General features: G+C 37.2%; 1 protein-coding gene across 2 annotated transcripts in view; it reads right to left on the bottom strand.

Moving 5' to 3' along the window:
• Positions 1-23,173, bottom strand: part of LOC117234634 (tyrosine-protein kinase Drl) — a 99,958-nt gene that overhangs the window by 20,853 nt on the left and 55,932 nt on the right. For both annotated transcript variants that reach the window (XM_033496028.1, XM_033496029.1), the window contains one exon: positions 6,864-7,131. In XM_033496028.1, coding sequence (XP_033351919.1) covers positions 6,864-7,131 — 268 coding nt within the window. The remainder of the gene's footprint in view (positions 1-6,863; positions 7,132-23,173) is intronic.

The following is a 23,173-nucleotide window of genomic DNA, read 5'->3' as shown; positions in this document are numbered from 1 at the left end:
AATTTGTAAGATCGCACGAGTAAATGCGTGGTTCCAGCGTATCGTAGCAGGAAACGTACACAGAGTGTAAATAAAAAAGTTGGCGCTACTTGCAGGATCGATTCTAGATATCGAGACAACGATATCAAGATAAGAATATCAAGACGTAGTCGTTCGAGACATCTCAACATTTATATGAATAAATCGGATGACGAATTTTTCTCTATTTCACTTGTACTTGGTGTTTCTCATTCTGAAGCAAACGATACGGCAAAAAGATAGTTTGTAAGTTTGTAATTGATTTTCCTGTTAGCTACGAATTGATAAAACACTACGTTAATGGTTTCTTATTAACGGTTGTTTTCCACCGTACTTACTATATTGTTACATGTTTCCACTTCCTGGACTTGAATTCTTAGGAAGCTCCATTTACTTATTTAACGGTAAAAGTACACCGCTCTGCGTATTTATCTAGATATAAAATACACGAATAGGTACCCTTTAATACGTGGACATAAACCTTTGGAAACTACACGCTGGTAGTTGGCTTTGCAGCCACCCCGCTTGGTACGCTTTAGAAATTCATTAAGTTGATTTAGGTCATGAGTGTTATCACGCGCATTTTATACAACGATATAACTCGAGTTTTGAGCCAAGTACAATTTTAATCAACGTGTTCGAAATATCTTTAGCTGTGTTCAGTTTTACACTTAAAATATTTATATTAGTAATATAATTTATATTTTTATATATACCTTCCTAGCAATCTCTGGCATGTGTTAATTAAACGTTTAATTTTAAAAAATAACAAGTTTCGCTTTCGCAAGAACAATCACATGTATAGGTGTGTGATTTCGTGAACGATGTCAAAGATAAAGATAAAAATAAAGTTGCGCCGAAATTATTTTCAATTTATTTTCTAAACGTCATATTTTAAAAAATCATACTTTGACCTTTCACATACGCCATTACTACATAATTCATCATCTTCGACTCAACGAGAACGTACACACGCTTAATAAATTAACTTACCACTTTCATGCGATAAAACACGCTAACGTATAGCTAGAAAACATATCAATTAAACTTCTCCTTCTTCTTAAATATTATAAATACACTTCGTACATTAATTTAGTTGACTTTTGCAACTCATTCTCGATAACTTTGCTTCCGAAACATTCGCCCCTGTTCGCCGCGCACTTACACGCGCATGTTTTCATTCGATTAAACTACATCGTAATTTAAAAGTGCAGTTTTTTCAAGAACGTATTCTCGCAAAGCGATGTAAAACTTTCTTAAGCATATTACCTGGAACCACGAGCAAGCAATTTCTCGATATTACAAGGATTTCTTACCGAAAGTACGAGCCGCTGAACAACGTAAATTCGTGTCCCGCTTTTAACGAATCGCATCCTTTTTATCCGCCTGCACTATCTCGTTTTGTTCCAGACAAAGTAGCGGGAAAAACAGGATTCGTGCCGTTGCCAGGATAAATAACGCAAAGCAGACAGACGAGCTTTACACGATAACGACGGAAACGTTCGCGAGACACTCGGACGAGGAAGAATTTTCTGAAGCGCGATGAGATGCGCGCAGGGACGAAGGGAAAGGAAGGAAGAACGAGAGGGGGCGAAGGGAAGGCCGGTGGAAAAAGTTAAATAAATCGCGCGGGCTCGTAGCTGCTTTTCCCGCTACGTCCAACTTCTTAGAGGAATCTTTTCTTATTTATTTGCAGGAACCGACATCTTTTTAAAATGTCCCCTCTTACATGGCACAATACTCACCGAAGCAGACCACGCGAAAAACTTTTTTAAGTAACTTTGGTTTTCATTCTTTCTGCCGCGCGATCGCAGTTGCAAGTCGCTTTCACGAGAGGTATTACACTTTTGTTGTTTCATCTTTTCGCTTCCCGCGAGGTTAATTGAATTGTTGATAAGTTTACTCGACCCTTAATTGTTCGTTTGCTTGTTCCGCCTAGTTAGCATACGCCGATTTAAATTATGGCATCGTTCGTGGAATTGCTATTTACCGTCGCAGCTAATAAAGAATATTTAACATCCCTTGGTATTGAGAATTTCCTGCTAAAAATCAATTGCGTCAGAAACACAATTTGCCTTTATTAAATCGACACTACAGGCTGCTCCAATTTTTTCCAGCTAAACTTCATCGGTATATTCTACGATGAAACACGAGGCAAGAACGTCGTATAAATATAGGTAGTTTAAAACTACGTTAAAAAGCTGTAACAAAAATATCAAGTACAAAGGGAGTGGTAATGCATTTGTGGTTACTATGCCATGAAAAAAGAATAGATGCACGGCCAATGCGAGTACTACGCGTTAATAATCTGTTTCAAAACGTTTACCGTTCGTGCCAAAAAAAGACCTTTTTTCCAAAATTATCGATACATAAAAGCGTAAAATTGGGCAATATTGGAGATCGAAATTGTTTTCTATTAAGTATTTCAGATCTCATGATAGATCTATTTCTTATTTTTAACCAGACTGACACAGCTTACCATACTGACAGAGTTTGCCTATTTGAAATACAACGTAAAAGGAAAAATATCATAAAGAAGAAGGAGAACATATGTGCGTTACTACCTATTTTTTCTTTCATCGGCTATATTTTCCATTAATCGTCAATTGTTTCCTTTCTCCGAAGCTTTTCTAACGCTTATTTGGTTGGAATAAGTCAGAAATGCACGGTTTCGATTGGCGCAAAAATAATTTCGACGGTTTAGACGATGGTTTAACACGTCCAAAGAAACCGCAGCGCTTGATTTTTAATTAAAAACGTCGAAGGAAGAGATTAACGGTCGGCAAAGCACAAAGGAATCAATTTGCTCGTGCTGCTCGCGGACGGCGTAGGATCGATTAAACTTAGTCTTGGTCGACGCACCGACAAGAAACTCACGGGTTTAAGAACAAGTGCAAAGTCGAGAAAGCGCGTTTAGAGGAAAAGAGGTGTATCTCGGTTAAATCCCAGTAGGCGATGCCATCCGACACTATCAAACAAACCTTAACCGAGATTTACGAAGGTTCAGAATTAAGTCCCTGCGGGATTAATGGAATGACCCTCTTCGAACGGTGTTCTTCGGTGTTCTTTCGCTCAACCGCTCGGCGTCTGCTCTCTTGAAACAAATTTCATCGCAAATTGCGGCGTTTCCCGCGGAGTGAAAAATGCTTTCAATCTCACCGTGATGAGTAATTTAAAATCTAGTTACCATCCTCCGACAACTACCGTAAATACTACTACGTTCCTATTATAAACTTAAAAATTGGAGAATATTCAGTGATCGAAGACAGCGAAATATAAGATTTTACTCATTACATCATCGTATAATATCTGTCCTTGCAATTCGCAATTCAACTATTCTCCATGTTCGAGTAAATACAACGTAAATACAGCGCAGATCAAAAGATTGTATCGCGGATGACACGGTTAGCTTTACCGTGAACGATAAAATTCGCTTCTTCTTTTTTCAGTAATGCTGTTCTTAGTACATGTAAGCGCGACTCGCTGGTGATTATTTTTAAGGAGCCGCTTTCTTGAAGACCAAGTCCTATATATAACATTTCTGCGATGTTTGAAATACCATTGCTATAATATACACGTCGTACAATAACAATAATGAAATTTCTTTATAGAATAGAGCATAGGTAGTACTGTAGTGCTTTACTGTTTGATACTTCAGACTCTGTGGTATGGTTTCTCAAATCGACGTAGTAACGAGACATTGATGATTACTTAAAAAAGAGGTCAGATATTCGGTGTTCCGTCCGCTATATCGAGTAATTTCACTATGATTTTAAGGAGTAAAAATACGTTAAACCGATATACGTAGCGAGAATATTAGGTATGTTAATCTTTGATAAATTTAACGTTCTCGATCGTCAAATTTATACCATGACTACGTGTACATCGACGAGTACATTTAACGTTAATTTGTCGCGATGAAATTACGAAGAACATTTCGATTTATCGGCGGACATGACTTTGTTAATTTGTACTCCCCTGTCGTCCGATTATTGCATAACACATACACCGTTGCCCAGTGGTGAATTGAATAATTTTGTAACGTGATAAAATAATATTATAAAATCTACGTAACTTTATATCACTGAAATTGTTTTAGCTAATACGATTTACCGATATCGTTATCATAGAGATCAGTAGTAGCGCTTCCGTAGCGTGTATCGAGCGACGAATATAAAAAGTTTGCGTAGTTTTTAATGCAACTAAATAACCAAACAAAAAGATACGATCCTCTTATTTTCCTCTGGTCTTTTCGCTTCTTTCAGAAATTCATGTTGCTTGTTCAATATCTTTAAATTTAAAAGTAGAAAGAACCTTCTTCGGCCCCACCCCATTGGATGCTCTACATCGCATCGCCTTCGCTTTGCCCCTGTGGATTACTGGATTCAGAGAAAAGTTCGCACAATATCGGCATTTAAATCGTTCGCTATACCGACATTTTTCTTTTCATTCAGCGCTTTTGCCTGATATTTGCTGCAAGACCGCTATCGAACGTTTTCAACCTTTCGGTGTATACATAGCTGGAATACGAGCACTCGAGGAGCCAACACGAGATTCGATTATTTTTGAGTGGTCTCCAAACGATTTCGGATCTTCGCAGGACCTCTTAGAAAGTAAAGAACCTCGCCCGTACGACCATGATGGACGGGGGCTACTACTAGAACGAAGAAGAAAACAAATTCTGGCGAGGAAGAAACCTCGGTCTACACGCGCGAGTACTACTACTCATCGGTCGACGAGTCTCGCCTCGCAGCGCTTGCTTATTTATTTCCCACCCTTCCTGCTGTCTTACTACCACCCCCTCATCACCCCCTCACCAACCTCTTTTACTCCACTTTTCTACGTGGTCGATCCTCTTGATCTTAGACAGCGAGATCCTTCCTCTCTTCTCTTTCATTAAATACACCGACTCCTGACGAGATTCAATTTTATTCGGTGGATTGCTTTTCGTTGTAGCCCCCTGCACCGGTAACCAGATCCGGATCAGCGTCTGTCAACTCGCTCTTTCTATCTTCTCCTTCGCGTTTCTCGTTTTCCGCCTTATCTCGCTTCTCTCCTTTCCACACCTTCTTTTTCAACTCACGCCGTTTCCCTTCTACCGCTTCGTTTCCTCGGTCTCCCGTTGACCCTCCCCTTTCGCGTTCGTCTCACTCGCTCGGCTGTAAACACGTATAGTTTCTATCAGCAGCCAAGTCCGATTCTATCCACCTGTCTGACGAAATGTTGCTACTACTTCGAGATCCCCGATATTCCATGTTCTTGTCGATTTCCGGACGGGGAATGGGATGTTTCCACGGCTGCTGCCACGAGAATCACGTCTGTACATCATATCGTATCTTTTTTTCCACGAGAAACGTTTCGTTCGAAGAACTGAGCAGGAGAAGCACGAGATTTGGAGATCTCGTGTCTCCGGAAGCACTAGAATTGGATTTATAGCGAACTACTATCGCGAATATAAAAAAATAATTCGTATTTCGGACCCAATTGCTGCGAAATGCTTCTTTGTAAAATACAATTCTTCGCATTTTAATTACTTCCTCTTTTATCATCGACGAAGTGCATGCCGACTTTTAGGTAAATAACGAGTTACGTTAATCGAGCTTGGTTAAATGCTCGTAGACTGAAACTTTCGATATATTTAGTATATTTAATCAAGCCAGTTCGGTATATTTCGGAAAGTATGTTCCTGCAAACTTTTTTACCGCTTGGCCAGCTCCGCTTCTCGTTGCCAAGCGGATAACGAGTAATTATCTGGCCAGTAATCGGTATCCAGTTGTTAACGTACAAAGGAGTAAACCGAGTTTTAACAGATCGAATAGGATTAATAAAGTTACACGACAGGTTACCAGTGTAAAGCGGTATATGGCACACGTGCGATGTAATTAAACGAAATTAGCCAGGCCATCGGCGCGACCAAAGTTTAATCACTCGATTTTCACAGGGTGCAGGTATCACGGCGAGCGCGTTCGCATACACGAAATTCTGCTTTCAGAAATTATGCATCGGCGTTGTTGCCGATTGCGTGTTGCACAAAGGGGCATAAATCGTGCATAGAATTCGCGCCCGAAAGGGACTCGGAACGAATGCTCGACTCTCTCTGTTTTAATCGCGGATACGTCGAAATTGCGTTGCTTGTAACGAAGGTATTCAACGATCCCGGTGAACGTACTAATTAAATTTGCGATTGCGTAAGCCGACCAATTATCGACAGTTCGCCACGGTGTTAAAATACTTGTATGTAAATGCGTTGACACGGTTTACACGTTTCGTGCGTAACACACGCACGGCTAGACTTTTATCGGTGTGCCGCGAACGCGTTTTCGCGAAAGCCGGAGATTCTCCTCTATTAACTTGTATATTTACTTCCATTAACGTCGAGCTATTCGAAAAATAAGCAGAAAAATTTGGCAAATTCGAGCAATTTCTCTGTACCGAGTTATCCTTTTGTGCGCGAGTACGAGTAACGTTCTGTTCCCAAGTATTTCTACCACTTGCAAATTATTGCAAGTACGTAAAATACACGTACTTGGAGCGAAAGTCTTTGATCTAACGTGGGCCTCTGGTATCGTCTCAGCTAACCATACACGGTTGACAGGGTGCCGATAAAAGTAATACTTCGTATTAAATAACGTAGTAAGGTAAAACGGAACAAGTTGCGTTGGATTTTACGTATACGTGTCTTAATAACGCGCTAGAAATTTTCCTAGAGAGTGTATCTTTCGAATTTCATCAAAAAATATACCATATTGCTCCAACTTTGACGAAAATGAAATATTAACCAGTGGAAATAATACGAGATATACCGCATCATTTTGTAATTCCTGTAAATTAGTTCTGTCACTTACCTTTCAAACAAATCTTGTTTCTCTTGAATACTAAAATGGTATCGTTGTATTTGGTACCAGGTGGGGCTGTGACGTTCAACCTCAAAGCCAAAGGAATTTGCGCATTCACGAGACCCGAGCACGGTAGCCTGATCCTAAAGACTTGCAGTGTGACTGGCACCTCTCCCCTAGCCGACACGTTCACTCTGGGAGGAAGCAGTGCCATCATTCCGGAAACACCGCCCGGAACACCGACTACGTCGTAATCCAATTCCATCGAGTACGGTAACTGTAAGTAAACACGGAAGTGAAAACAGATCTTTATAAACGCACTGTATGGCATCTCGAGGCGTTGTAGTCGCGTTGTAGTCGCGCTGTATAAAATACTATCAGAAACAAATACGCACGATCGCGAGAAAAGATGAAATCGAATTGAATTGCACTCAGATTTACAATTTGTTGAGAATGAAACGGCTTTCGATCGGAAAAAATAGAACGTAGAAATGGCCAAACAAAAGCGGATGTCAAATCGAAGGCATTCCCGTTGTTCCTCGTTTTCATCGAGTACGGCGTTTACGCGAGCTGGCCGATTACGGATACCTAATAAAAATAGCTCGAAAATCGTATTTCATTAGGCATACCAACGTGGAAACTCTAGCACGAACTTTTAAAGCAACTTACGATTACAGACATGCGATATTTTACGTTTAATCTGCAATTCTTTCGTATCGTAAAGCAATTTGTAGCCTTTAATAATTCTCGAAATTGTTTCAAAGACACCCTCGATGTCTGATATGAAATAGGAGAAACAAAAATTTACAAGACATTATTTTATAATAATTTTTCCCTCTTTTCAGAACTAAATTGATAAAATATACTTTTATAACATTGCATATATAACACGATTAGGTGCTGTTATAAATAAAGTTTTATCAATTTTCACTTAACGATATCTATGTCTTCCATACGTCTACATTAATCAAATACACGTTCACGTGTATAATAAAAATGCCTTAGTAAGGACCCGTGCGTCGGCGTTGTAACGGCGAGAAACCCCCTTTCGGCTTGCATATCATTACACGCATGCAATATTTCACACTGGATCCATTCTTATTTTACCTTCATTTGTTGCATGCTTCTTATTTCATGCTCGAAAATTGACGTTGATGCAAACAACTTCATTCTCTTGTTGCTATTTCAAACTACCAAGTTATTCGTAAAATTTAATGAACTTCCAATGGAAAATCATCTTAGAATAATTCGCCGACGTGAAACACGTATATGCCTTTCCGTTAGATCGCATATTATTTACTTAACGTTTGAGTAGTCCAATTACGATAATACTTGTTACAAGAACTCGTTTCCCCTTATTATGTACACAAGAATTAATCTTTCTCCCGGAATGAAAAAATCTGATTTTAACGTTAAATATCGTTATAATATATTCAACATACTAGTATTAAATAATATAGAATTTAATAATAAATTAAACAACGTAGGTTTAGAACAACTAAACGAATTGGCCTTCTTTATGTTTCAAATTTCTTTTTATTAAAAATTCGGGCATGTTATTAAGTGTTATTCATTAATTCCGTGAGATGTATTAAATTACAACATTTTTTATAGCAAAAAAACGAGCGGACTAACAATTTTTCACAGATAAAACAAGAGCTCGGTTTGAAAAATTCATCTATAAAGCAATTTATTTGTAACGGGGAAATATTAATCTTTTTTTCTCTTCAATTTATTTCGTTGTGTAACTACGCATATGTGCATATTATCAAAGCTGATGTCTAGTCACGTTATTATTTCATATATATATGTATATATATATATATATATATATATATATTATATATATATATATATATAATATTATATAATATATAATATATATATATATAATATAATATTATATAATATATAATATATATATATATAAAATATATATATATAAATTATATATATATATATATATCGTATATCGTATAATATATATATAATATCGTTTTTTAATTTCGTTTTAATTGTATATCTATATAGTTATAGTATTGTAACTTACAAGGGGTTATAAATATAATGTTACAGTTTTACGGTATTATAAAATATGTGAGTAGAAATAGATATGTAAATAATAATAAATAATATCTTTATATTATATCTTCCTCGATGGTAAAGTGTATTTTTTCATTAAATATCTGTTTCCTCGGTCAAAACTGGAATTTGATGTCATGGCTCGAGATTGGCGGAAGGATCGCGTAACGTCTAGTCTCGTTCAACCATCGGTGATGCGAGCAGTACCACTGACGCGACGGGCGGAGATGGTAAACTTCACAAACAAAAGTTCCCGCCCCTTCTCTGATCTGTGCAACTTCCGAGCAAAAGGGGAAGAGTGGTGGGAACGAGTAGTGTGTTTAGGCACGCCACAAGTTTTACGAGGTGGCATAAATAATGTGGTTAGTGCTTCGTGATGCAATGTCAACGGAGGCGATTCCACCCTCTTCAACCCCTCGGGAGCCTCCTGTAATCGTCGTAATCGTCGCGCCGGGGGTTTGCGATGGCGTGACACCTGCCTATCGCATTCGTTCGGCTAAGATCTTGCCAATTCTTTCTCTATGTGCTTTTTCCTTTCTTTTTACTACTACTTGAACACATGCCCTGCGAACCATACACAGACAGTTGATTTGCAATTTGATTTGCATAAGCCACTTTGTACTTCTTCTTCGCCAAGCTTTCCGTCAGCCAAGAATTATTAACGCACGTTAACCGAGGAACTTAATTATAAGCGAAGATAAGTCGGAATGAAATCTTTTATAGCCCGATCGTCTTCCATCTTTCGTTGTGAAAAAGTGGATTTATTATGTCTTTCCCGTATTTTCTTAATTCATTAATTGGTACTCTCTTACGATGTAAACGTGATTTCAAATATCCTATTTAATCGTACAATTACAATATTATTAATGATAAAATTGATTTCTAACGATTCGGGCATATGTAATACTAAATAACGATAAACTTGATATAGGGAAATATAAAGGAAATTCGTTGCTTATTATAAATGATTTATGAAAATATAGCAACTAGGTCGATTATTACGAGTCTAAATATGCACAAATGCGCCATTTGTCATATTTCTTGACTAGACGGATGTCACATACGGTAGCCAACGATAAGCATTAAAAGCTTGTATTTACGCGATTTTTACATCGGATAAAGTGCGAGGACGTTATTATAGTTAGGGAGAAATCTCTAATACATCATCGTAATTCATCCGTTTTATTTGACATAATGTTAAAAGATAATTTGTTAATATAACATGTATAAAAAGAGTCTCACACTGTATGTCGCATGGAGACCAATTTAATCGGAAGAATTAAAGGTTGAAATTTTGTCGAATACTATGTGTATTATAAAGAGATTTCACGTTGGAAATATGTCTGTTTTTTACTCTTGTTCGAGTCGATGACGAACTCGAACGGGAGCCCTCTTGCCGAGGGCTGTGACATTTCTTTCTTTAATGCCCCCCTTTCACATAATTATTATTGGGTTGTGAATGATACGACATCGAGCCATTCGTCTCTATCCGGTGCTGACAGCCCTGCTGCTATCAACGTACTTAAATCATGACAACAACTGACTGGGAAGCCTTGGAAGGAAATACAAACCAAGTCCTTCATTCGATTCTTCGCATTCTTCCGTCGAGTTTTATTCTTGTTAAAATTTTTAAACTCCTAAAATATTAAATATTTTAAAGGTACTCTTCAAGTATATTGCTTGAGAAATTCATCGTTGCCACTTTCAAACTAGGCAGCGATGTAACATCATCTTATTTACCAAATTTTTATAGTTAAATGTTTATTTAATTCTATTAACCGAGGTTAACAAACCACTCGATGGCCACTAGGCCAAGGAAATTAACCGTAACTCTGATAAACACGACCGTTCTGCCAGGACAATTGCATCCCTGGATAATCGAGGAAAAGCATCTTTACGTAATCCGCAGTAGCTCCTTTCATCCCTGTAATATGTTTTAATTACATGGTAATTAACGTTTATTACTGTACAATTACTTGATGTTGTTAATTACCAGAACGTTTGACGATCTATTATGCAAACGAAATACTTTGTACTCGATAAAGTTAGGTGACTTGTTCGCACAAAGTGAGAAAGAATAATCAAGTTCTCAAAATGATTAAAAATTTATCAACAGAAGAAGAGGTTAATCTTTTTTCTGTTTTATCGAAAAATAGCTGCTTATTAATAATTCACAAAACGAACGATTTCGTTCGATATTAATATTGGAAATTTCACATATCTCATAATTATACCTGGTATTTTCCTCTTCGATACATGCTTATGAAATATTTACATATTTTATAATTTCCACGATATCACACTCTGATTAATTAATTTATACACGAATTAATTCTGTCTTAATATCGTTCTGTTTACTTGTTATTAATATTACACGAAATATTTATATTTTTCATACATTTAATACATTAATACTTAATACATTTAATATATTCAATATATTAAGTTATTATTTAATATATTATGCACAGCTTAATATATTATATTAGCAAACAAATCTTATTAAAATATAAGATATAAGATTTTAGTAAAAAGCAATACTGGCCTAACATACGAGAGATTATATTTAATTCCATAATAAATCAACGTTTTGTTTAGGATTCACGGCATACGTACATCGCTCTCAGCCAGCTTATAATTTGCGGATCAAATTGGCTCGTCCATTCCATCTATCGAAGAAGGCGAGATAAGTTAATCTCACAAATGCTGCAGTAAAATTTCGTTGAGTCAGAGATTCGATGCAATGTCCAGGAATAGAGATCTTTATAGAGATGAGAACGATAGTCGATCAACCGAGTTCAGTTACGTTCGTTTGCTTGATATCCACTTCAGGATCCTCGTAATAACGTAAAAACGTTTACTTAGGAAATGTCTGCTTTCATTCAGAGCCTGTTAAACTCCGGCACGCAGATTTCGAATCAGCTACCACGAACACTTGAATCGCTTTCCAGCCACGCACACGGCTTCGCGTATACTCCATTGTGTACGGAACAAACCTCCGTTCGACGTGAATCCGTACACCGTACATTATAGGCATTGTTGGCGACGACGAAAAGGACGCCGTGTACGCTACACTATCCTGCCCCGTGACAACATCAACAAAACACATGGACCTCCTGATGGATGCGGACTTCTCCATTCGAATACTTCGAAATTGTTTTGGTGATTTTGTTATCGGTCACCGTTTGAACAAAAGAATACACGGTGCTTCGTGCGAGAATTCGAACGTTTGCAGTGGTGTACAAAAGTACCTGGCCAGATAGATTTTACATTTTATATTTCAAAAGCAGTATCTAAAAGGATTTTACAGATAGGATAGAAGAGATAAAAATATCGTCAAACATAGAGCGATGATCAAGCATACGAATAATACGAAATTTTTATTCGAGAATTTAGTTTCGAATAACATATATCTCGCTCGTTATATTTCCATTTAGATTTCATCTCCCTTTATCGTTTTCGTCTCTCCTCGTCATTTTGCACCGTCCGAATATTACATAATTGGCCGATTACAAATAATTTTACGTGATAAATTTAAAACTAACTGTGAGAAAAATTTCATCTGATAATAGATATAAGAGCATGGAACAACCGAAGGAAAATAGTATCCACAACAAATAAACATTGTTGCGTGGTTGTACATGATATCAGTTAAATTTCTTTGAAGTATCGTTCTTGAAATACACAATGAAAAATCTATCTGACCAAAAACTTTAGCTTAAACTTATCATTGCACGTATGCACCGTATCAATATGAAGATGTATAAAATATATTTGCCCCGTTGTTATATTTATTACACAACGCCCACAATCTCGCGGTATGTTTTCGCATTTTGGGCAGCGAAAAGGTGAAATATAACGGAAGGATGTTACGATTCACCGATGGTGATAAATTTGTGTCAAAACGATCGCTGAAACGAAAGTTTTAAAATGATATATAATTATTGGAGTAAAATCGATAATGAATCGAGAAAAGACGATGTAAAACAATTTTTTTTTATAATCTATGCGTTTATTCCCTTCGATCTAAGGAAAAGCGTATTTCAAAAGAAAATGTAATACATAATTGTATCAGCGTTATACTTATGAAAAGTTTCATTCAAATATGATATAGGCAATAATACGCCACTACTTTAAGGATTACACGATCGTATTTATGTATAATGGATCGACATCAAAGATTTTAAACGAATCAAAGGTATTATCGACATTTTAAATCGAATTGCTGATTATTCGCGTCCTTTGTGCTATTCCGGTGAACGAAGCGAATTGGTTGATTCCGAGCGATGTATTTACGTGCGTGCCATGGAGTGTGGGTGTTGAAAAGTGTGCAACCATGCAAAAACTGCGCTGATAAATGCGGCATGTAACGTGGGGAAAAAGATTACCGATGACTGCTGTTTTGATGATTAATCGGCACGCATGGTTTACAATCTGTATTTCAATATTTTCAGATAGACACCTATAATCAATTATATCATGTTTCCTGAACGTAATGTAATGCTTTGATGCAATTTAAAATAGAATAATTTATAACATAAAGCCATGAAAATCGAACATTCGATCGAGGTGTCATCGATATAACGTGGAAAACAATAAATATTTCTGTATACGTAGTACAAATACGTTAGGTTAAGACACTTTACGTAGAGTATCAAACATCTATTATCGTTTGTAGAACGTTGCGTGAAATACTGTATAAAATACCGAATAAAATACTGTGAAATGAATAAAACTACGGAGTATTTGACTTGTCTTTAGTTGTTCTTCGCACAAATCTTGTACATCGTGCATAACATATTTCCATATGTTCGAATACAGTTAGACTGGGCAGGATAGTACAGGCATTTCGTTTTTATTTCTGTTGTTTCCAACTTGCAGGAACTATTGTCATTGGAAGATAATTTTAAGGAACGGTGCTGGCCATCGAAGACCCTGACACGACGACAATTGGAAAGCGTGCAGCCAATCATCGATAACCTCCAGGGCGTAGAACGCGGTAAAATTCATAGCAACTGCATCCCGTTTTTCTCCTCGAGTACCCGACTCTTTTTCATCTTCGACAAAGGCCTGTACACGCGTGACCTCGATTCGGTCGTGCGCAATCAATTGTCAGATTCACCGAGAATAAGGTACATAAGAAAGAAAGTGGAACGCGATTCGTCACGTAGGAATCGATTCAGAGACAAGCGGCAGAAAAGCGAAGAGCCACAAGAACGAAAGGGAGAATGAATGAAACGCGGCGAAAGACCTTGCGAGGGGCATTTTGTTGTTTTTCCATCTGTTGGCGCAATAATGAAATTCCATTGTTCTTTCCTTGTTTCGGGCTCTCGAGGAGGACAAAGACAAGCGTTTACGCCTCGATTCGACTTTTCGTCTTTGCCGTTTGTCCATGTAGCCCGTGAACTTATCCGTCGTAGAGCAGAAATTAAATTGAACTCTTTGACAGAAAATGCGAAGAGAGAGAGAGAGAGAGGGAGGGGGGAGAGAAAAAGAGAGAGAGACGTTGATAACCAGAGATACTTCTTGCACGTCGAGAATTTTCAAATACAGATCAGACTTTGCTTCGAAGCTTCAGCGCATCCCTCGAAACTTCTCAAAGTAAGAAAACTTTTGGTTGTATTTGACGTTATGTGTCACTGTCTGCAGCTTGAAGAAAGAAATCGAAAAGCTATTTCGCGACATAATGACGAACGATCAAGCTTTTTAACGATTTAAATAATTTAAATATTTGATGATATCGTATAATGCACGGTTTTTCGAATCTATATTGCTGAAGTTGGAAGCGTGATACGTTAAGTGTAATACTAAATAATCGAGAGCTTAGGCATTCGTAAATATCTACATAATTAAAAGATGTATCTTTAGTTTGGTCAGAAATAAAAAGAATTTTCTTACACGAATACAACGATACGCTTGAAAAATACAGAATAGCCAGCTTCTTTCCAAGAAGAAGAGAATTCTATTTTCTTTTTAAGTAAGACGATTTTCTAGAGCATTTGGCAGAAAAAGGTATCGTTATGAAATTTAAAGTATTTCATGAGATGTTTAAATTGTTTACTAAAGATATTTGAATTTACATTTAGATACATCTCATTCGGCCAACTAATTATACATTTGAAACAAAATTTAATCTCTTGGCTTACCATCGAAATTAAATTATCGATTTTCACAAAGATCGAATTCACCAAACTAATTTTTTTCCTTAACACACTCGCTTGATCGCGATCCTTGCCCTTATAATGCTAAACGAACGTCGTTATAAGTATTTCCTAATTCGCCTTGACCGCGATTACTATGATTGACTTTCTGCATAGCGTATCGAATCAACTTCCACGACCATGGATCACTAACCTCGATATAAACGGTGCACAATTATTGGCCACGCAACTAACGTGATTAAAATTCCTTGGTAGAAAGTATGGAAATAAATCGCAAGATTATTCACATTAGATTACGTAGCAAATTACATCAGGTTTGAAAAAGGTATATTAAGTAGAAACTGTAACTCGGATTAATATTCGAGCTCGAGCCTATTCGCGAACGTACCTACCCTATATACTTACTTATAACTGTACCACTCAATTAATTCTATTGTACTATTTTAGAATATACTATATTTATATTATAATTAATACCTAACGTATTAAGAATAATAATAAGCGTAAATAAAGGTAAATAATGCTGAAATTTGACGTTGCAAAAATATGCATGCATTTTAATGTACCTGTTATGGTAATATTAATATTTTATGGTTTTATTTAAATGTATATAGCAGAACGTCTAAGCGCATTGAATGCAACTTTTTAACGGTTTTCTGTAATACGTCTCTATTCTTCTATTACGTGCTCTTTCAATTCTATCGTTCTATAGTTCGTATGGGATAAAATATAAAAACGTTATGATCGACAATCTTATGAATTCTTCGGTGACTAAAGGGGAGCGTACCATATTTTAGATCGATTATATATGTAATAAACATTTTTAGTAGTATTTTGCAAACCAAGTGTCATTCTGTGACCCATAGGAATTAAAATGATACAACCAGTAATAAGTAATGATAATAATAATAATAGCGATAGTTTTAAAACTAAAATCAATAATAAATTTATACATGCTTTATGTCATCGTTCTGATCAAATTTAAAACTAACATATATCTGTATCTATATGAATAGCACATTTCGTTAAAATACTATCAACAAAAACTAATTCATCTGCACCTGCAGTCAAGATGCAATCTCGCCACATTACTCTTCCACTGCCGTATCTCATTGTCGGTTTCAAATTTTTAAATTGAAATTCTTCGTTGACTTTTCGCTACACCGCATCGTTCTTCATCCGTCTGATCCGAAGAGATTAAATTTACCTTCATCTGAAAATATTACATCGTTCCATCACGATTGGTTTTTAGAAATATATTCTTTAGCAAAATTCAGTCTTTTCTTACGTTATCTCTTTCATATACTGTGGGCCCTTGAGGCATAATACGTGATACAGGTAAACGAAGTTAGAGAGAGATTCTAAGTTTAAGACAAGAATAACAAAATTGCCTCAGACTTGCGAACAAAAAGTTTTATTTTCAAGGAAGTTGAAGAAATTGAAGGATTTCTCAAGTTATAAGAAAGTTATGCGAGTTAAATAAATAAATAAAATGTACGTTCACGCGATAAGTATTTTAACATATTAAAAGTCAACTAATTCGATAATATTATTACCAACGATCATATTATAACGCAATAATCTCTCAAACAGCGAATATTAATGCGAGTCGCTACAAATATACTGCATTTATCAAGCGTGGCGTGGCGTGGCGTCGCGTGCACGGTACAGCATATCTTTTCTCGTTTGTGTCGTACCAACGGTTCTCTTGTCATCGTTCGGGTATTATTCGGAGACACGCGAATGCGTTTAAATCCTCCGCGATATCTCAATCACATACCTTAATGGTTTTACGTGTAACCCGATAGGAAGAGGATGAATTAGTCGTAAAAGGGATGCCACGTTTCCTTCCTTTCTCTCCTTTCTTCCTCTCTATCGGTTTATTTCGGTCAGACAACGTTTATACGCAAGCAACTCGGCGCCACTTTTAACAACACGATGAATTAATCATTAACCACCCTTCTCTGTAATGTACTTGAAGCCCGCTTCTCGGCCATCTCGCTTATCGGTGCATTCCACGTAAACAGGTTAAAAGCAGAAAAGAGCTTTCGCCGCGCGACGCAGCCGATCGAGAAAATCGTTAATCACAGCAATCGACTCGGAACAAATGGTAGAACGTGAGAGATCACCGTTTCTCCTAACTCTAACAGCTTCTTAGATGATGACTTAAAAAGAAAAAGAGAACATTTGATTATCTTTCTAGTGTTCATTCTTCTAGTAAGAATAAGAGAAACGTTTCGACTGTAGTATATTAAAACAGTCTCTCTTTACTTTATTCCTTCATAAATTGTTTACGATAATATAAATTGTTTTTCTTTATAGGAATTTCAATACCAATAGATACACCTATATTTTTGTAACATTGAACTATAGTGTATATTTATGATATGATATGACAATATCATACGAGAATAATTACAACATACCAATGTACGTTTACATTTAATATGTACCTAACTAAATGACGAATGAACGATTCAAGAAATATAACAAAGCAATATAAAATAAGTATACCTACACGGTTACTTTTTTATTTCAATAAAAGTCGACATCAATTTTGTCAACAACGACGATACGAACTATTATGAAAACAAAGAATCTGAAAAAATGATGGAATGATTTTAATAGTTCTACCGTTAAATCGAACATAACGTAAAAATCTCGATTTGTACTTGCGATATACTTCTTATGATAGATTCGTAAAACTTTCGTCTTCTTATTTCGAAGGTACAGGATGTAACTTTGATAAGTTAACGCGCAGATTCTGATCAGTGTCAATTAAGAGGACAAGCGTTACTAATTGCAGACCGAAGAAACGTTCTCGACGATGTAGGGCAGACGCGGTACGATTTAACGAGCGGTTTTAGCGACTTTAATTATTAGCTCGACTGTACTCCAGAGGGTCTTTTAGTTTATGCAAGCGTGACAGAATGCTGAAAAGAAGGAGAGAACGCGAGAGGAAGCGAGCGAGATAGACAAAGGCTGTTTGCACCCTCGGTGTTAACGCAATATGCTCGACTCCGTTGAAGATGGAAGCGTTTATACGAGAACGCTCTGCTTGCCTCTGTCTGCCTGTACTTTGTCTTGTAATCGTTTGGCCACGTTTGTTCCTATTCCCTTTGTTCCTTTTTTCTCGCCCCCCCCCCATCCTCCTCCTCCTACTTACCTTCTCCTGTTTTGTCTATTATTATCCGTGCTCTTCAATTTTCCCTCTAAATCCCAATTTCCAACTTAATCTCTTAGACTTAATAGTATCGCGTGGGTATTTAAATTATTCGATTATTTCCCATTTACGAACATTGTTTTTTAACCGCGATTCTCATTAAAATTACGTCCGAAGTTTCTTCTGCATCCTCGTATCTATACTCTCTTTATTTCAATCTAATACAAAATATTTTCTTTTTCGCTTCTTTCATCTTTTTGTCGTATTTCCCTCTTTTTACATTGTCTTCTCCCAGCGATAGAATCTTTTATCCTATGTTTCTACGTTTGTTCATTCGTCTAAAGAGCTTTCGTGTTAAATTCCCAAAAAAGGAAGATCCGCGAGAAAAAATTGTTTTTCAACCATTCTGTCGACGTCATAGTACCTAATCGCTCGTATCTTACATTTTTATCGCTTCATCGTATCGAGCTGAATTTTCTCGCGTGATCTCCATTTTCTGGCGTTTCATTCTAATACACCAGCGCGAATCTCATTCGTCTCCTGTCGGAATCATCGACGATCTCCCAGACAGTCGCGAAACTATCGAGTGTCTGGCAAACATGGAAACAGAACAGATTCAGTTCGCGATAGCAATAAAGTGTCAAGCTTACGGAGTACCGTTTGGACCGTTTCGAATTCGCGTGTCTGCAGGGCTGAAAACTTTCACCCTCCGGCATTGTCCTGCCAGGATTCTCGGTGTCCCTCGGAAAACTGTCAAGCCGATTGCGTCGGCTACGTGATGAGGCGTTCACTCGGTCGGAAGACGATAATATGCACGAAAGGAAAGCAAGTTAAAAGGATGAAACTTGCTGCTGCCAGTGAAAGTTTTTTTTAAAAATAGAACGACTACGGAGTCACTTGTTTGTGTTACTTATTGACGATCTCATTGTAATTTTTCATATTTTTACTCATTACCACGTTTACTATTGGCAAAAATTTCATTTCATCGCTTGCCTTATCGCATCGAAATGGGACAGCGTAAAGATTTTAGTATCAACAGAGAAGAAACGTAGTTAGGAGCTTTAGGACAATGACGATAAAGCTAAAACTACGATCTCGTTGTTCGTTAACTTTATCAAATGTGGTACGAAACACGGAGAACGTTTGCGTCGAGAAAAATATCATCGCTGTTTATTCTTTCACCGCTGTTTCCTCGTATAACTGTTTTATACTCCTCTTTTCTTCCTCGTCGATTCATATCTGTTTCACCGTGCTATTGCGCGGCATTGTGTGCACGGTTTGCCGGATTCGTCTCCGCTGGAAAACAAAAAAACAAGAAGAAAGGAAGACGACGGCGTTGGCCACAGTAATGGAAATCTGAACCGCAAAGAGAAATTAATTTCTTCGACGGTCAAAGGTCGATGAATCGTCTCCGAACGGAACGTTCATCAATAGCGTTTCAAATAAATTACATTTTCTGAAGTACGAAAGAGCCACGACTGTTGCCTCTTTACCATCGACGAGATCATCGACGAGTAACGAATTCTGCATTCCATACATCTTATATAATCTATATAATACAGTAAAACGGCGAGAAAAAATCGTAGATCAAGTTCTGAGCGGTTGTCGTACAGGGGAGATTTTCCTTCGCAAGATCATCTTAAAACAAATTCGGTAAAAAGTTTTTTTAACTTTGTACGATCGTTTGAATTTGTAAAATCTTGGAAAAGGAAAAGTCTTTTCACTTGCCCGTTCGTTACACGATGTAACAATGTCGCCGGAAGAAAAAAACGATCGGAGCATTATGAAAGAGGGAGCTTCGAGCTTTAACACGAGCGCGGATAGATCGTCGTACGATCTTTTTTTCACGAAGTTATATTAATTTAAATACGTTTAAACGCATTACATTCATCGCAACGATAATAAGGATTTAATTACCAAGTCAGAGTTGTACCCGTGACTGTAACTAAATACATAAATTTTTACACTTGTTAATATATCCCCGAAAAAGCTTCCATTTATTCGAAATATATTCATACATATTCAATTACTAGAGTAACGAATGCAAAATTACGCGTCAAATAAAATAAAGGTGTATTAAAATGAGAAAAAAATCAGAATCGGACGAGCTATTTCTCAGTCAATGTGCGTTCACAAAATACATGTTTGCTTTTCATTTAAAGCTAAATTTATCCTACAAATAAAATCGTAGAAACGTGCTTTTTTTTTAATCGCCCGTTATAAACTTTCATAAGCTTCTACGTATCTTATAAAGCAAGGATCAGAAAGATGTAAGAGATCGAATGGACAACTTTTTGCGACGTTGACCTTGCGTCTCACTGGTCGGTGGAAATCACGCGAGATTAATTCCATTAAAACTAAATTCGATTAATAACGCCCGTAGCGTATAAACTGCAACGTGAGGGTAATACAGCTTTCTCAGGTCAACGACAGGTTGTCCCTTAATGCGAAAACATTGTTTCCCTTCGGTGCTACAAAGCGGGCGAAACTCGAGACCGAAGGAAGAAGTCAGGTCGAGGATTGCGAAGAGCAACTCCCAGAGGAGGTTTGTGTAACGTCTAGCTCGCTTAAGAGACCAACGGCTTAATGATATTGCAACTAACCTTTTAATACAGCTTGATGCTTATTATGAAATAAAATCGAAGCCACTGACGAAGTACGAACATCGTCTCGAAGCAGCTGATAAACCACGGTAATGTAAAATATAAATGAAAACTGATACGACGCAAACTTCTCAACGTCAATTGCTGTCGAATCGAAAGACTTTCGAACAAATTGGTGATAAACCAAAAATAACGTTGCGCACGCGTAACATAAATTTTACTTAACGCGATCGGTATTACAAATATCTAGCATCTCGTATAAAATCTGGCGTAACGAAGAAAATGCTTTCGATGGTAAGAGAGTGTGGTATCCGATTGGAATGAAAGGGCAAATGTCAAGGCTAAGAAATTTCATGTACAGGTACGCTTCGGTAGGATCGTTTATCGTCGCATTCGTAACACGGCAGTTGGGAATTACCGAAGTCCTGATGAAGGGCGCCAGGGGGTGGAGTGCGAGAGGGGGTCGAGGGTACGTAGGGCAATTTTCGCGTAATTCGACGGGGCGTGATCGTCATAGCAACTCCCGATACCCCCGTCCACCCTCTTTGGAAGCCGGAGCCTGTTCAAACAAGCCTCAAACTCCATACCCCAGGTCGTATCTAGCCTCAACCCCTCTCTGTTTCACTCTGTTACTCGTGCTATCTATCTGCCGAGTCTCCTTTCACGTTCCGCCTCGATTCTCTTCCTCTCCCTCCTGTTATTTGTCAGTTTCGCTTCCCCTAACTATCCTCCTCTCTCTTTAGACGATTCCACCACGGATCTGGATACGTCGTTCGCGGAAGTTGCAACAACTCAGATTTCCTCCGCGCCGTGACATCAACGGCTCAATCGTTTCATTGTAATTACACGCTCGTTAGCGGGCCGAGCACCGCGCCACTTGTTTTCCACGATTTTCACCGACAATGAGATACGCAGTTCTCAGACAGCGTATTTTGTATGCCGCGCTAAAATTTTTGCGGTATTAAAGTAACTGTATCTGCGTACGTGTAACAGAGATCCGATAAATACCGGTAGCCTAAACAGTGCCTCGTCGATTTCTTCTTATTAAATATATGCGAATAAATGAGATACGCCAACGAGACGTGATAAAAATGAAATAACAAAATTATAAATATCATTTTAAAGTAACAGGGCTGTTTAATACGAAGATTTTGTCAACTTGTACAGCTGATAATCGAATCGAATAACCTAAGTTTATTCTACATTTTCACGCTTTTCTAATATAAAAAGCAAATTATCGTATTATAGAATATCTAATATTCTTCTTATGTACACACGCAAGATTTATCACGAATTAGCGCAAAGAGCAAACTGAATTTTCATAAAGCTCTTTGCGTTTCTTAAATCGCGTCACCATATAATTTTTAGCTTATATTATTGCGATTAAGTATATCGTACATAGACGATCTTTATATTTGTCAATGAATAAGTAACGCGTGCACTCGTAATCGTTATAACAGCAGTACGCACGAGAGAGATATTACCACGGAGGAACCATTCTGATAAAGTAGAAAAAAAAGATATATTATCCGAAGACACATTTCTCAGTAAAATTATCCAGGTTAATTGGAGAAGACCAAGAGCGTGCAAATCCTTTAAAATACTATGTGCGAATGCAAATTCGTGGAAAGCTTTTAGATCTTCATTTTACGCTCTGAGTTACGAGTTCTAAAATCCCAGGAAGAGTTTTTTTTCCTACGTATCGTTAATTACGAAAGCTATCTTCTTTGCTGTAATTTGAACTCGTTTGTCTATGTCTTGTTCGCGAGCGAAAATACATAATTTCGCTTGGGTAATAAATCGAAGACGGTCTATTTGCATACATTTTCAATCGATTGTAATTATACGGACTGGATTTTATACGCTAAAGCAGGAGGGCTCCGTAACGAAACTCTCTGCATAATTCAGAAATTTCCCCCATTTCACTACTAATTCGTATCCCTTTATAGCCAATTACTTGAAAATTACGAGGATAAGATACGTCAAGAGTCGAAGGTCTTTTCTTTTGCGTCTAATAATAGTCTCTTACCGTCTCATTTAAATGTTTTAGTCGGTTAAACATACTTTATTTTTAGTATAAAACGCACCTTTGTGTCTTTCAATATTGGCGGTTTCTTTGAATTATACCACTACTTTTTCAAAATTATGAATATTAGCCAATCCATTAGCCAATGATAATACAGAGTTATTCGAATATTGTACAAAATGAAAGTTGTACAAATTGAAAGTCTGTAACATAAAATACATAAAATACAAATATCAAAGGACGACTATTTTCTTACATGATCGAATGAATTTAACAGCCATTGA

Source organism: Bombus vosnesenskii, unplaced genomic scaffold (assembly GCF_011952255.1).
Source record: "Bombus vosnesenskii isolate JDL3184/JDL3185 unplaced genomic scaffold, Bvos_JDL3184-5_v1.1 scf7180000013305, whole genome shotgun sequence".
In the NCBI taxonomy this organism is placed as follows: Eukaryota; Metazoa; Arthropoda; class Insecta; order Hymenoptera; family Apidae; genus Bombus; species Bombus vosnesenskii.
The sequence above is the reverse complement of the archived record's forward strand: the minus strand, read 5'-3'. Positions and strand labels throughout refer to the sequence as shown.